This window comes from Poecilia formosa, unplaced genomic scaffold, assembly GCF_000485575.1.
Source record: "Poecilia formosa unplaced genomic scaffold, Poecilia_formosa-5.1.2 Scaffold416, whole genome shotgun sequence".
Lineage (NCBI taxonomy): Eukaryota > Metazoa > Chordata > Actinopteri > Cyprinodontiformes > Poeciliidae > Poecilia > Poecilia formosa.
This window is the reverse complement of record NW_006800355.1, coordinates 385,931-402,643: the sequence shown is the minus strand read 5'-3', so window position 1 is coordinate 402,643 and position 16,713 is coordinate 385,931. Positions and strand designations below refer to the sequence as shown.

The window sequence follows — 16,713 nt, the reverse complement described above, 5'->3', positions numbered from 1 at the left end:
GTGGCAAATAACTTACTTATTCTTTGAACAAAGTAATGGACTATTAGTGATCCTAAATAACCCACAGTGTGATTACAATATCCTGAAAACATTTTCATCTGGTATTCATGCTCTCTTGTGGCATCATTAGTTCAGTTAAACCAATCTGCTTGCATTTAAATTAAGTCTGTGAAAACCAAGGGACTCTCTTCAGGGATAAACTTATGAATGTGTGCTAAGAGTGGGTTTTATAATACAATTTAAGAAAGTCATGGGCTCCATCAGAGCACTGCCATATTCAAGCATATGCATCAAATTACTGTACAAAGGGGAATTATGAAAAAGATGTTTTGTTCTTGACAGTTTTTACCAGTTGGACGTATCAATCAAATAAATACAACATGATTTATCCTGTTACCGAAGCACCAAAAATGCAGAAAATCTCCAATTGTGTATCAGTCTGTGACACACCATATGTCTGCTCTAAGCATAGTCACTAATGCACTGCAGCATTTTCATTTTAAGAGGAGCATGCAGCCATCCAATGTCTTTCTGAGGAACAATTTTCAGTTATTGCCAACAGCCACTGAGCAGTTCCACTTAATGCAGCTTTCAAGAACTGTTTGTCCTGTTTGCCGGCAACCAGGTAATAGAGTTTCATATACTGACTCATCATTCTGCCCGGGGCTCAGGGGATTTTTTTTTTTTTAAACTGGACAACATTATTTATGGAAAAGTGTTCAGAAAATGCAAACTGCTCAAAATCATTTCTTTATAATTTGGTAAGCAGCATTTTGTTCACCAGGGATTTGTGATGATTATAGATTTAATGTCTAAATTAAATGTCTAAAGTCTTAGAGCATTAACAGTTTAGCAGTGGTGCGCAGATCCATTTGTCCACCTTTGGTCTCTGTTTTAGTTGGGACAATTAGAGTTCTGATGGCGACAGCTGCAATAAATTAATCACTCTACCTCAGAGAGACAAATAAAACAAAACCAGGAATCCAAGACGGACATTCATTGTTTGCTTAGGCTAGTTGCCATGTCAGCAGAGTGTCAGCAGAAACATAGAAACGGATAAGCTGATGTCAACCGATTTATAGTTCAGGAGTGAACTGATTGTCTTGGCCTGATTATGTGATCCTGATCAAGATAGGTGGTGCAAGTCAAAGATCATGTTGTGCTTTCTATTATGTCATGTGTACAGAACAGTTCAATAAAAGCAAGTGTGTCATCTCTTCTTCTGGATGAATACTGCTGTCAGTCAGTTTTTTTTATCATTGACTTTGATGTGATTATCTTTCATAGGTGAGATGTGGTAGTGTTGCTGGTAACACTGGGTAACACTGGGTAACACTGGCACATGGATGATGTGGTCTTTACAAATCAACACTGTATTTAAAATAGAAGATCAGTGCATGGGGAAGCCAGGCCTACTGTTTTTACACTAATCAAACTGTAATTTACTGATATTCATTACAGCCTCAAATTGAAATTCAGATGTCAGAAGGAGGCACCATTTCATCTAGGATTACTTTAAGTTGTTTCAACTTTGGTGTCAAAATACCACGCCAGTCCAAATAAACATCACACACCATTACATGTTGTTATTCAGGATATTCAACCTGTCGGATGACCTCATTCTTTGGGCACATGATGTTTGTTTTAAAGGCTTTAGTAGCTCTAGTGGCCTTTATTTGATAGTGAATTGACAAGAAAGAGGGTAATGAGAGAAGGGGAAGACATGCAGCAAATGTCGCCCGGCCGGGAATCGAACCTGCAATGGCCATGTCAAGGACTAAGGCCTCCACATGTGGGTTGTGCTTAACCCCTGCACCACCACATCACACCAACACATGTTGTTGTTGACCAAGACCATAGCACTTCTCCCACAAAGGCCTGTTAGACTTGAGAGATGATGGGCGAATCACTTCATAGGACAGTTTTTAAACAGTCTATAACTTTTAAATGGGGCTCAATTCACTCCCATTCAAAACATTGCCTGCTTTATCAATTCCAAAACCAGTTTTAATGTATGTTTGGGATCTTTACTCCATTTACACCAAACTGTTCCCCTCAGATGAAAGGAAACCAGTTCAGCAAAAGCCCTGCAAATACCAAGACTTGCACAAAGCAGACGCTGCTTGAACACCAGTCTTATAGTTCACTGTGAAACCAGTTTAACCTCAACATGGATCAACAAAGAATCAGCTCCAAAGCTGATAAAAACATAAACATTGCTGAGACGATAGGAAACTAACCAGTTTAAATCAACTTCTTCAATTCTGATAAGTGGTTAAATACCAAGAATTTTACCAGGACATCCATCCATCCATCCATTTTCTTTACACCCTTGTCCCTTAGTGGGGTCAGGAGGGGTGCTGGTGCCAATCTCCAGCTATTGTTCCGGGCGAGAGGCGGGGTCACCCTGGACAGGTCGCCAGTCTGTCGCAGGGCAACACAGAGACAAACAACTAAGCACACACACACTCACACCTAGGGGCAATTTGGAGAGGCCAATTAATCTGATATGTTTTTGGACTGTGGGAGGAAACTGGAGTAACCGGAACATGCAAACTCCATGCAGAAAGACTGGGGCTGGGAAGGCAACAGCTCTACCAACTGCGCCACTGTGCAGCCCTTTATCAGAACATTTTTACATTTATACATAATCTGAGGTTTCTTTCCCTCTGGAGGCAGGAACCCTGCATACACAATTTGTGGAAAACTGGAAAAAGTCACAATTTTGTGAACCAAACTCTCTTAAAAAAAACATTTATGCTGTATGCTAAAAATGAAGGATTGAATTAAACAATTAAAAGCCCTACATTTGTTTACACGTTGTGCCTGTAATGAGTGTTTTTAATATTTTTCCCAGAACTATTTTTGCAAAACTAAATTAAAGTAGAACCAGAACAATTCTTCATTTTTAGGCTGATACTTTAATGTCACCTTTGATCCATTTTGTTTGAATGGAAGGTCAGCTGACCAATTGTACTTTTTTTAAAATGTTAGAATAAAACAATAAAGGCTTCTTCTTAATATGCTATGAAACTCTGAAGTGTAAAATGTGCCAAAAATGACATCAGAAATTTTAGGAAAACAATACAGTTTATGTCTGTATAAACACTGAGGAAAAAATGAACTTTTTTAATAAAAGACAAAGTGAAAATTATATTTAAAAAAAATACATTACTGTACATCTCAGAAGAAAGTAACTTTTGAACACAACCTTCAAAAAACATAAACTTTTACATCCAACTTAGTGGAAATAGATTCAGTGTAAAATTAATTAAGTGTTTGATCGTCAAGTTAGATAAACAAAAACTTTCCACTGAATTACAAGCGTTGTGTAATTATTATACAGTTTTATATAATAAACAAAATATGAGTCCATGCTCACAATTTGTTAACAGTTTCAATGAGATTGCTGGTGTTGTCACAGCTTAGATCTGAAGAAGGCTGAGCCTTCACTGAAATGTGTTGCGCTACAAATGCCCATCGATTAAGTCTTTGTTCGTGTCCTTCATCTCTCAGAGGTGACTTCATGGCTCCGTTGTCTTCACTTGTGACGTTCTCTGATCTCGTTGCTTCATGTGGGGCTCTGTAGGACGTCATTTTCCGTAATGTGCCCCTTTCCCCAGTCTTAGCCATTCTCTCCAGGGGGCCTGCACTTTGTCCGTATTACTGTCTGAACTCCACGAGGAGGAAGAGGAGAGCTGGCGCGTCCAGGTGGAGGCCGTCCTGCTGGGCCGTCGGAAGAACGCCAGGCCGTTGGCGGTGGGCTTCTTCTGCGGCTGCTCCGTCTGCTGCTGCGACTTCAGCTGCTGGTTGATGACGATCTGGATGTCGTCCTGAGGCGAAGGAAGGATGGAGCGGGTGAGCAGGACAGAATTCACAAACTGTGATAAATTGAGATTCTCTCACTTAGTTTTCTTATCCGTCATTAAAATGATCTCAACACTCTTTTAGACTTTTAGCATCTTAAAGACTGTCTGCAGTGTCAGGAACAAGCAACTAATGTTTGGAGTGCTGCTTTCCTGACTGCACTGGGTCAAGTATAAAGTTTGATGACAGAAAGGATCCTAGTTTTTTATGAGTCGGCCATTTTGTTCCCTTTGAGCATTAAACCAGGTTTCTATGGTAAATGGTATGTGTACACCCCCATGCTAATTAACAGAGTATTTATTAATGTCTTTTGTGAACGTCTTAATTAAAAAAAATCAAGTAATTAAATGACATACACATACACTTTCAATTTCCCTTGCTAATTTCCTCAGATATGAAAATTGGAAATGCATTTTTAAGGTTTTTACAACATTTTTGATCCCAAACAATTTGTTTTAATTTTTTTTTTTTCAAAAATACGTTTTGGGTTTGAACCAATAAGCTTCGACATGCAGAAAGTCACAATTTCAAAAGTTACTTTCATGTTTGAATCACTATAAATTAGTCTTTTAATCCGAATAAAGAATCTAAATCACAGAAAATAAAATCAGTGTTTTAGTATAGATGTTATCAAGATGCTCAGACGGGGCAGCAGATGGCTCGGCTCAGCAACTCATGGACTCCTGCTGCTCATATCCCCCAAAACTGTTGGGAAATAAATGTCTGTCCCTTGAGCCCCACTGAGGACATGTGGAGAGACTTCCAAATACATGTTGTTGCTTCGACAGTACAGCAGATATTAAAACACATTTTTTTGGAGCTGAGCTGACATTAGAAAGAGTCAAAACTGAAGACAAGCTGACCTGCCAGGCCTCCAGCTCCTGCGACAGCTCCAGCTTACGTTGGATGGCGTCTAATAACTGGTTGTTCAAACACATCATGTCGTTTTTGCTTCGCACCAATTCAGCCTCCATCAAATTTTTCCTGTTGAGAGATAAAACAAAATGCTTCTAATAAATGAGGATCAGATTTGCCGCAACGTAACAGCTGCAAGAATAAGCAATAACAATTGCCAATTAGGCAACTTATTAATGGAGTTGATTGCATCAGATTTTATTTATGGGACTCTAAGCAAAGGGGGAAGTGAATTTCAATATGTTTTAGGTTTTATTTGCAAATAAGCTTGTACCCTTAAGTACTCCACAATGCAAAGTCCCAATAAAATATGTTCCAAGTTTAGGTTGTGACGTGGCAAACTGTGAAAAGGTTTAGCAGCTACGGATATTTTTGCAAAGCACTTTATGTAAACTGCAAACTATCTGAATATGAATACTTTAACAATTATGAGTTGCGTACTTGGCGATAGCATCATCACGATCTCTGATGGCCTGATGGACGAAGTCCTTTTGATCTTGTATGCTCTGCAGCTTCTGCAGCAACTCGGCATTCTCCTGCTGCAGCTGGATGTTCTGCAGCAAGAAGACAGAATAACAAAAAGCTAAGTAAAACCACATTACCCCAAAATCTTATCATGTGCTATGAAAGATTGTTTTCACTTGTAAATAAAATAAAGATTTTAAAGGCCGCATTAAACAAAGTAGCCAATGAGTATAACTGTATTCATACTGTTATATTAAGTTTTTATAAGTTAAGTCAGCTACTTTGGGCTGATGGTATGAAAGAAGATTTAAAGTCTGTGCTGCAGCCCAGTTTTGATACAATAGGACGCCACAGGCAACGACCCGAGTTCTCTTCATCGCTGGTTACCTGATCCCTCAGCTCCTGCGCTGCGCTCAGATTCCCACAGTGATCGGCCGTCCCGCCGACAAAGGCCAGATTCACCTCCTAGACAGAAACAGACATTAGCAGAGAGATCAGGTGTCAGCCACGCATGAGCAACAGAAGGGGTTTCTGTGGCTTCGGCCTTCATGGGACGATACTCTGAAGGTGCGGCTGGTTATTTAATTACAGGACAAATGCAGCGAGACAAAGATTGACGACTGTATCTGCAAGATAGCAGCAAAAAGAAACTGTAAATTATCAACTGGGACAAATGAGAGGTGAACAGTGCTTGTACGTGTTCAGGTGTTTTTAATAACCAATAAACAGTTGAAGTTTATTTATACATCACTCTTCACAAAAAATAATTCTAAAGAGGAAACTTGAAATATTTTCCGGAGAAAGACATTGATGGAAACTGATGTAATTTTATTCTTCTCCAGAAAACGTAAACTGTTCCGCCATAATTTTCTTTTTTCTTTTAGACTCAAAAGGGCAGGTTAAATATCAACATTTAAATAAGAAAGACTAAATAAACCGGATGGCTAAGGATGCACTTTTTACTTTTCTTCGTTCTGCATGCATCGCTTACCTCTGATAAAAGAGTAAAGGTAAACTTTTCACCTCAGCAGATTTATACATTATCATAATGAGGTATTGTGTATGCTTCTCTAGTGCTGAACAAAGGATATAAAAATACAAACCTGAATTTCAAGTAGAGCATGCTTACCCATAAAGTGCAGCTCAAATGATTTACTGGATCATTCTTTATCTGATATATATCCCTGTATAGTGATTCTTTACTAATGAAAGTTGAGACAACTTTTTAAAAACAAAAAAAAAAAAGTGAACTCATTTTGTCCTTTTTAGATTTGAACGAACAATGCAGCCTTTTGTTCCCATTTCCCTCTGCTGGCACTCACCTGGGAACTGGATGACAGGGACTGGGCCGCTCCCTTCAGTCGGCGCATCAAAGCCTGCAGGTCGTCCTGCTGATCCGTGACGTCGGAGCTGCTGAGACCCCGGGTCAGAGGGAGGAGTAACTGGAGGATGGAGCCCATTTCTTCAGTCATCTGATATAAGGAGGCAGAGACAGAAACACGTCAATCTATCCTCAGTAAAGAGTTAGCGTAATCAAAACCGGTTCAAAAAAACTGGCCCAGCTTCTGGGAAGGCCAACATATTTGTGGTTTTCAAAATGAAACGTATCAAGGATGGTTTAATGGAAGTCAAAGCGGTTCAACAAATAAAAAAACAAAACAAAAACAAACTTCTTTGTTCTGTTTCCTTTCCGTCTGCTGTAGTCTCATGACTTGAGTGAATGAGTGACATCTGGTATTTACACAAAGGGAGGTGAGTGGGATTAGCTCATTTCTATTTTTACCTGAACTGGTGTCAGATGACTGGCCTGAATTTTATCATTCAAATGTCAGGCAACATTTTATAAAAAGAGACATGGCTGAAACAATAAAATGTTTCATCTGCCACCTCGGCTCATAAGCTTGAACAGAAATGAACTGATTCTTTAAAATGTTTGGGACATGAAAGCTGAAGAAAAAGAAAATAATAAGAATGGAAATATTCCCACAATGCAGCGAGGAGAAACGAGAAGCAAAGTGAATGACGCACGAATCCAGGAACGTATTAGATCTTCCTGTTGTACTGATGTTTTAACATCAGGAGTGTGAAGACTCATCGACCTCATTCCCTTCTGTGTTCAATCTCTCCACACAAAGACATTTGGACTGTGTCACACTGTCACATAGAACTTGTCATCTTCCCCCTTTCTGCGGGAAAAGAGCGACTGTGTTTTTCACCACAACATGTGTGTTGATTTCCTGAAGTCTCCCGTATCGACCGGGTTTCTCCGTGATCTCACAGCTCAGGACTTTCAGGAAAGACATTAATATTCCGGGTATTACGTTTGCAAAGTTTTTGCTAAAAACACACTATGAGCGAAGCACTGCGGGCAGGAATGCTAGAAAAACAAACAGTGCAGGTACAGGGTGTTCAGTCCAAACAAAATGCTGGCATCTCTGTCAGTCAATATTTGACAAAATGTATTGTCTTGCTGTCAAGCACGATTGTGTTTACTGTAATTTTTAAAGAGAAGCTTTATGACTTCTGAGAAAAGGGCTTTTGCTTCTTTTCCCCCAGTATCTGTTTTTCTGGGAAAGAAAGTAAAATGTGTTTTAAGGCTCTTATAAGTTACTTAAAGATAAATAGTGTAAATAACTTTCAAACAAACTGAGATTTTTATCAGAAGGAGTTTTTATTTGTTTTGCATGTGAGCTTTTTAGCAAAATCTTCAACTGTGCTTTATAGTTTTGATTTATTTATATTTTACAAAGAATCTTGTAAAAAAATCCTTTTAAAGGGATTCTTAAATAAATGCAATTAAAGAAATACCAAAATAAATCTAAATTACAGCCACTGACTTTGTTTCTTTAATTCTTTATAGAGAAACTTCTATTTTTAATGAAGTTTTAATAAAATGGAAATAAAAATACTTACATTTTGTTTCAGAAATATAATGCGTGGCTAACATAAACCTAATTTCCTTAGGTTGATGACCAAAGTTGCCAACAGGTGCAATGACTGAAAATTAATTTATTCTTAATAATTTCAGATTTCCAAAGTCATTCAGAATTTCACATTTAGCACTCTTGTGTGTTTTGTCAATTGGCATTGAAAAAAGACCAAAGTCCTCCATGAATCAATGAAAGACAAACATGAATTACAAAATTATTAAAAGAATAAAAGTAAAAAAGAAAAAAATCTACTCTAACAGGGTCTTTGTCTTGAATTATAAGTCAATTTTCAAAAAACTCTCCCTAATTTTGTGTGCTAAACTGCTACAGACTGGGCTCAACACATTGTTGGTTTTCATTTTAATTTTAACTTGTCACAATGAAACTTTGAGTTAAAGTGAGACGGCACAGACTGCTACAGCTTCTTGCCTCTCTGTTCAATAAATTTTACAATACTCAATGACAAGCTCCGTTTATGAAGTAGCAGAACTATCAACAAGTCAAATCAAAACTAATGCTAACTTTCTTATGCTAAAGTTAGCATAAAACTTTAGCAAACAGCTCTAAAGAAAAACAGCAGCTGTAGCAACATGTGACCTTGTTAGAAACTGAATAAGTTTGGAAACAATTAATATTTCAAGGTGATGCATTGTCAGAACACTGCAGTCGCTTTGAGTTGGAGACACGCATCAAAACTCCAGATGGAACAAAATATCTAAAACAGATACAAGATACATGTTGAACATGATTGTTGAAGTAGTCAAGTGCTACCAAATCAAAATGATAATGTTAGGTAATACTTATGAAATTTAGCTTTATTACGCCTCACTTTAAAAACCTCAGTTTTTAAGTGAAAACCTTCTACTAATTTTATTAACTTTTTATAAACGTCTAAACTGAGACAAACGGTTCTAATCGTGACATCGACAGCAATGACACAGAGAGATAAGTCTGTATAAAATCTAATGCATGAAATTTTCCTCATTTTGACTGTTTTACTATACACAAAAAATTTAACTGATTAGTCAACATATACAGGATAATGCAGAAGTAGGTCTCTGCCTGAAATGGCCTTTAACACATTGTCTTCCAGCATTATTAGCACTTTCTAATAAAAGTACTAATAACAAAGTAGCAAAACAATAAAGTAGAAAGACTTTTAATTAAAAAGACAAGTCATTTCAAAGGATTGTTCCCAATTAGAACAATGACTTTCGATTTACTGAGCAGGTCTTGAAGCATAAATCAGACGCCTGAGATGCTTTCGCCAGTCGTTCTCTTGCATAAGGATGGTTACCAAAGCTGAACTCTTGTACCTGTTCTTTGCTGATGCCCCAGTCTGCTGCCTCCAGCTCTGACAGCAAGGAGGCATCTAAGTGGGTCCTGCTGTCCTGCAGGGACACCTCCTCCTGCAGCTCCTCCACCTGAGCCTGTAGCTGCTGCGAGCGGTCCCGTGCCACCTCCACCTCCTGCCATGCTTCACGAAGCTTAACAAAAAAATAACAACAATTTCTATCATTTTTTTTTCGTAAAACTTGCAATTACAATATGTAAAGTGCAAAGTGGAAAAGAGTCTGATTCTGTTTATTAAAGCTGCTCATGGTTTTTGCGTGACCTGTGCAAACATTCGTCTGAAGAGAAATCCTGTCGGGCTAGATTCCGGCTCTCAGCAAACGTGAAACCAAGTGAACACGTCAGGAATCCGGACTTGTGGGTGGAAGTTACAATAGCAGGGATGAGGTGATTGTTTAGCAATTCTTTCTACAATCCCATCGAAACCCAGGCAGCCAGGCAGAGCGCGGGGCGTCCCTTTATCACTGAGGCTTTTATTCATTCACCAGCAGCATCACAGTGATGTTTAATGTTGTTTACTTATCCAATTAACCCAATCAGGAGCGGTTTTATAGCTCTGAAGAAGGACGGACGCACTGTGTGTGTTTACCTGCTGGCTGTGCTGCTGGTCCAGTTGGTTGTGCTGGGCCAAACGTGTCTGTAAAGAGGCCAAACTGGCTCTGAGCTCAGCGTTTTCTTGACCGACACTCTCCAAGCGTCGCTCCAGCTCCTGCTCCTTCTGTGTGAGTCTCAACACCTGCACAAAAATGACAAAACAGATTTTTATCTAACCAGCTGATCCTCCTACAGCAACCGTACGTCTGAATCTACTGCAAAGTGAAACAGTGAGACGGTACAAAGGCAGTGAGGATTGAAGAGAAAAATGAAAAACAAAAGGATTTGTAGGATAAAAAATGGCTTATGAATAAATTTTGAGAATGGTTATAATTAATTATAAATACAGTTGCCATCTGAGTAACTGTATTCCACAAGCTTGTTGATGTGAATGTCATTGCAACTTGCTTAGAGACATCTATCCAAATTTTAAGAGTAAATGCGTACATATTTGATTCTGCAAGTCCAAGGATGACAATAAATCCACGGTAAATTCAAAAAGGCTTCATTAAGAGCCCAACATGACAGTTTGAACTAATTGTCTTATATTTACGCTGAATAGTTTTTCCTGAGCTGCTGTTTGTTGCTCATGCTACACGAAACAGAAACACTTTACTGGCCGAAAACATGGAGCAAACCGATAAACGACAGGGCAGGTTGTTCTGGACACTCTGTCAGTGCGAGTAGAAAATAATTAGACCGCGTTATTAGCAGGAGTGCAACACTGAACTTGCTTTTATCATGTCTGCATTTACCTGCTCCTTCATGGCGCTGATCAGCTCCTCGTCCTGCTGCCGGTTGTGGCCTCCTTTCTGCTGGAGCTCCTGTTTCAGAGCCTGCAGCTCGCTGGACATGGCTCTCTCCACCTCCATCGCCTTGCGAGACAAAAACAAAACAGGCTTACAAAGGAGCAGAAGTTTGTGGCCTTTAAGCATTACAACATCCAGAAGCAAATTGAGCACGAGTACCACTTATGTTTACAAGATATGCAATAACTAGATCGTTAAAAAACAGCTCCAGCACTTCAGAGGGCCGGCATTATGCATTTTCCAGGCACTTGGTGACATTTTCTGGCACAATCAAGTGACTGTGTTACCTTCAAACATGAAAAGAAATTTGACTTCACAATTTGAAGTCAATTTGAAGTCAAATTGTGAAGTCTCTGTCTCTTCAAGAAGCTCCTGTTCTTTCGCAAATCTTCAGCATACCATCACAACGCTTCTCCATTTTCCCATTTCTAGAAGTGTTGAACTGAGAAGTAGTTTGCATGATGAGCTCAGCCAATGAGTAGCTCCACCAGGTGTTTGCTATTGGCTGCTGCTGCTAGTCTGAAGGAGCTGCGCTGCTCCGAGGAGGAAATAGTGGAAATAGTTGCCGCTTTGTGGGGGCAAAGGTCAAGGATTTCTCAAACGTGTGTGAAAGTTTCAAGGCAACACTCCAGGTATGTTTTTTATGTGGGAATAACTTAATGATGTAAAGCTCAAAAAAGTTGATTTTACATAATTCTGCCTACTCTAAACTACGTCTCAACAAGAAGTTGCATGTCAGGTGATGAAAGAAATAGTTTTTTATAAGTTTGCATGATCCATGTACATTTTTTAAAATAATGTTTGGACAGTTTAGATAGCTTTAAGATGCAAATAAAAGCTGTTTTACAATTTGGAAGTTTTTCCCTGGTCAAAATCTGATTGGACTGCAAAATCTGGACAGGAAAATAAACAGGCTGCAAAGTTCCTTAAAATTCTAACATCCAACATCAACAAAATTAAGCTCAGAGTACCATCTCTCTGAGTTGCACAGTATCTCCGTGGCGACCAAATATCCGCCCTGCTCCCCGCCTCCAGCCTCCCGTGTCCTGAACCCGGACCCTCGATTCCCCTTACTCAGCAGTTCGGCAGGAGCCTGTCAGGTCCCATCACCCCCACATAATACCAGACGAAAGGCTGGCCTCGGCGGCAGGCTGAGCGCAGAGGCTTCTTGGTCCGCTTTGTGACATCTTCATGCCACATTGGACAGCCGTGGAGCAAGGGGGAGGGGGTAAACTTGGACACGACAGGGGCAAATAGGCTTCAGAGCGAGTGCAAAGAGGAAGTCAGGCTTAAACAGGAGAGGACGTGTGATGAGAACGAAGGAGACACTGATGGACAAAAACAAAACACGGCCCACAGAAGCAAAGTTGTAGTCTGGAGAGCAGCTAATAATGAATGTCTCGTCTCTCTGTCGTTTCACAAACGTGGGCCTCCTCCACAATAGAGACCCCAACACACTGACTAACCATCAGCAAAAACACCAGAGTGAGGAGAACCCTTCTCTGGAAGAAGTATAAGGCCTCAGGTTTCCAGAGACATGGACCAGCTGACAACCGCAGCCACAGCCGACGCCACCCTGCAGGAAAGGTCGGCTCTCCCTCTGGGACGCGGGGATGTTTGGGTGAGAGAGGCAGCATCAAAACGGTCAAAGGAAAAGACAGATTTATATCATAAAATGTCCACACAGAGTTCAGAAGTGAGTGGATAAACAACAGAGTGGATAAACAGCAGGAAAAGTAGAACGGCCAGGACAAAAAAGGATAAAATATATATTTTTTTCTATTAAATGATAATTTTTTTTTATCTTAAAAGAAAAGTATATTATTAACTTCCATGGATGGTTATTATCCATCAGGAAAGCCTCTTTAGTAATACTTATAAAATAAAGTCTCTTTTTGGTCTGTGAAAAAACCCCTGATGATTACTCAAAGAACAGTGTTTAAAATTTAAAGTAGCTTTTAAATAAATGTAAGGGGTAACACATAATCAAATTTTTATTTAAAACTAAATAAAAATGCAGAAAAATGATGGAAAACTGAGCAAATTCCTTCACTGATTTACTACAAATGCTTTTTGGATTACTTCACTCATGGATAAAAACTCTTTTAGGATTCTGCAGAATAAAATCTTAACTTTTTGTCACAATTTCAAACAGTGAGGATAATAATCAAAGACTGGTGTGGCAAACTAATAAATAAATAAATAAATAAATAAAGGGAATAATGTTAAACTAACAGAGACATCCTGAATGAAAACCATAAAGACATAAATGTTTATTTCAGATTAGTTATCCATTTTGACATCCTGTGCACTGCTATGTCTTTTATTCCATCTCATTTGAATTCATTTTTTAACCCTTGTTTTGGATGTATACGGCAGGTCATGCGCTCATTCATATAGCATTACTACCGTTTTCAATATGGGTTTGTGTTAACATAATTAGAACAATAGAAAGTCAATAAACATGGGACAGTCAGGATGACTGGAGGAAAACTGGACCGGTGTCACTGAGTTTGGGTGGATCTGATTGGTTAATAACCTCAGTTCTCCTTTCAGAAACTGAATATCTCCAGCCTGCCATCATAAACAGACTCCTGCTGCAGGCTGGTATTTCTCATCAACTGTAGCCAAGTTCACGTTCAAGTTTCCAATGAAGTTCCTCCTTTTCCATCCCGAGAAGAAAATGTCAAAACCTCCTCTTGCTTCTGAATTACTTTTCATGTTTTAGCTTGATAAAGACTGACAGGAAAATTCCCACTAATGCGAATCATGCAATTAGAAACAAACGGATGCATCAGGCAGACTGCAGGACCATTAATGTGATTAAATCCTGGCAGCGCTCAGTTCTCCCTCATGTTCAAGCTGTCCCTCTCTGGATCTGGACCTGCTGTTTATCCACTCACTTCTGAACTCTGTGTGGACATTTTCCGTTCTCTGTGTTGTTTTTAAGCTGCTGCTTCCAGTAAAATCTTAAAAGACCAGATGGAACGTTTTCTCAAGCCACCAAACTGAAATAGTTCATCCTAAACACGCCGTCCTCACAGTGAAACACGGTGGTAGCCGCATCATGATGTGGAAGTGCCTTTCTTCCATAGGGAGAGGGGAACTGTCACAATCAGAGTTGATTAAAATAAAAATAAAAAATGGATGAAACTCAATCCTGGAAGAAAACCTGTCAAAACGGACAACAACTTCACTGAAACGGTCCAGTCAAAGTCCACGTCTAAATCTAACTGAGGATGTACAACCATTTCCAATTATTTTCTTCATAAGACATGAATGAGCTTGAGTGATTTGGCAAAAAAAAAAAACCCACCATAAAAAGCATTTAGCATGTCAACACTCTCCACTTTCAGCCGTGACTACAGTGAAAAGCGGTTCAACAAACTCCCTAAACAAAAACATGCAACATGAGAATAAGTTGTCTCTGTGCCCCCCGTTTATAATTATGAGCCATTTAGTTTTGTTCAATTGCATAAAAAGCTCATAAAACTCAATGAAGTCTTAAAGTAACAAAATGAAAACAGTTTAAAAGGACAATTAATTTCCTGGCAAGGGACTTTATGAAATCCAGCCACAATCAGAACGGTTGTTGTGTTTCTCTCTTCAGGAGGCCTCAACACACTGACATTTCATTTGTAGAGGTGATTATTGTCCTGATTCTGAAACACAATGATTACTACTAAAGAAAATAGAGAAATTTGATCAATCTACCGTCTTCTGAAAGAACTCCTTGGCTTCATGCATTTTAATGCCTGGGATACGAGGAAAGAAGAAAATTGTATTGTTTTTGGGTTTGCAGATAATAAGTCAACCTTTCTGGACTTAACAGGCCACCAGTCTGCAAGCTGCAATTAAAAAATAAAAAAAACATGACGAATAGCCATGACTCACCCGAGCGGGCAGCGGCGGTCGGCTTCACCACGTCTGACCACCAAACGTTCAACACAAAGCTCCTCTCCAAAGTAGTTCCACCGACCTGTTCGCTTCAGTTTCTGACATTTTACCAGCAATACAGAGCCAATAACTATGAATGACTCCTGCCAGCCAAATTAGACACTTCCTTCACTTCTCTCTCTCTCTCTCTCTCCTAAAGCAGCTCAGAGAGTTGAGCTTTTTTTTTTTTATCTAAATTGACTTTTTCCTGAACTTTAAGGGAGTCTGTTGATTCCCAGCAGTGGAGGAGTTCCTAGATTATTTGGACCTTGACTTCTGGGAGGGTTTAGCTCCCGTTTGGATTCATTTTTAACTTTTGAGGCAGATTTCACAACAACACAAAGGAGCAGGTCTGTTAGGCGACCGGTCGAGTGGAACGCAACATTTTCACAAATGTTTGGGAGAACACGACATGTTTTCCAAGGCTGGAAAATTACTCAAGGTTGTCCAGCTCGGGGATCAAGTCGGCTCCTCCTGGTTCACTGATAAGAAGCCGTAAAATGTGTCAGACCTCATTTTTGTGCTCTGGGAGGGGTTTTTTCTGTGAGATGAGAAACCGAGGATGATAAATGTTTGGCTTGAACGCATGCAGGATGAAGGACCTGAGTCAGCTGGATGCCGTTACTGAATCACTTGTGATGTCAAGCAAGTTTTCGAGTTAAAACTTAACTTTGTGTAACTCCATTAACTTAAAACACTAAGCAGACTAAAGAGTTAATAGGGATTGTTTGGGACAACTTTGGGGAAACTGATACATATCCCTGAGCCTGATGGATTTAGAGGAAAGGCTTTAGTTATTTTTTATAGTATCTTAAAACACACACACACACACACACACACACACACACACACACACACACACACACCGAAAAACACATTTCAAGAGTTAGAATCTTTGAAATGGCTACAAAAGTCACTGAAACTGGATTTCTTGTGCATTTATTTTTGTAAAGCGACACCAGCAGCAGTCAGATACAGTCTAATCTCCCCTCCCCGTCTGAAATCAAGTCACGGCATTAGCTTTCACTCCCCTTCTTGTTTACATATTATTTCCATCCTGCTCAACACCAGAACAGATCTTCCGCAGCATGCCAAAAGAAAAAAATAAAGAAAAAGGAAGAAACACCCAGCTACTGACTGAATGTCTCTCCTGTATATACGGTTCTTGTTAGAAGTCTAAATAAACGTCCATTTTAGTATTTTAATGATGTTTCAGACCATTTTTATTGCAGCTAATAATGATTACAAGACAAATGCCCGCAGTTTGGATCCAGAACTCTAAAGTTCTGAAACACCTGGAACATCAGCGTATGTAAACTTCTGACTCTTCTGGTTCTGGACAGACCTCACTCTGAGCGCAGAGAGTCTCAGCTTAACGCTAAAACAGTTCAGACTCAGTCAGACTGACACACAAGCAGCTTAGTTTCATACAATCGGATCAGATTACACTCCAGTTATGCGGTTCGGCCCAGACGGCCTGAAGAAGTGGATCCGTCGTAGCCGTCGCGGCCACAAGGATTTGTCTTTTGTGTTGGACTCACAGTTCTGAGCTCCTCCCTGAGACGCTGCGTCTGCTCGCCGTGCTCCAGCTGCAGCCGACCCTTGTCCCTCTCGGCCTCGCTGAGCGCCCGGGTCAGCTGCTCCACCTGGGCGCTCAGCTCCCTCACGTCCCGCTCCAGCTCTCCCACCTGGCTCTCCCACTGGGACTGGCAGCCCTCCAGCTTCAGTCGCAGCTCATGACGCCCCTGCTCCAGCTCCTGCAGGAGGAAACGAGGCGGAAGGTGAACAGGTGGCGGCAGGAACATCAGCTCCAAAATCATCGAGTCATTCATGCTCTTCATCCA

General features: G+C 40.0%; 1 protein-coding gene across 1 annotated transcript in view; it reads right to left on the bottom strand.

Moving 5' to 3' along the window:
- Positions 1–2,904: 2,904 nt before the first annotated feature.
- Positions 2,905–16,713, bottom strand: part of LOC103155203 (bicaudal D-related protein 1) — a 16,371-nt gene continuing 2,562 nt past the window's right edge. The window contains exons 2-10 of the mRNA XM_007576800.2: positions 16,411–16,626; positions 10,880–10,999; positions 10,120–10,266; positions 9,494–9,664; positions 6,570–6,719; positions 5,635–5,712; positions 5,224–5,336; positions 4,731–4,851; positions 2,905–3,833 (exon numbers count right to left, since the gene is read on the bottom strand). Of these exons, the coding sequence (XP_007576862.1) occupies positions 3,594–3,833; positions 4,731–4,851; positions 5,224–5,336; positions 5,635–5,712; positions 6,570–6,719; positions 9,494–9,664; positions 10,120–10,266; positions 10,880–10,999; positions 16,411–16,626 (1,356 nt within the window). The 3' untranslated portion in view covers positions 2,905–3,593. The remainder of the gene's footprint in view (positions 3,834–4,730; positions 4,852–5,223; positions 5,337–5,634; positions 5,713–6,569; positions 6,720–9,493; positions 9,665–10,119; positions 10,267–10,879; positions 11,000–16,410; positions 16,627–16,713) is intronic.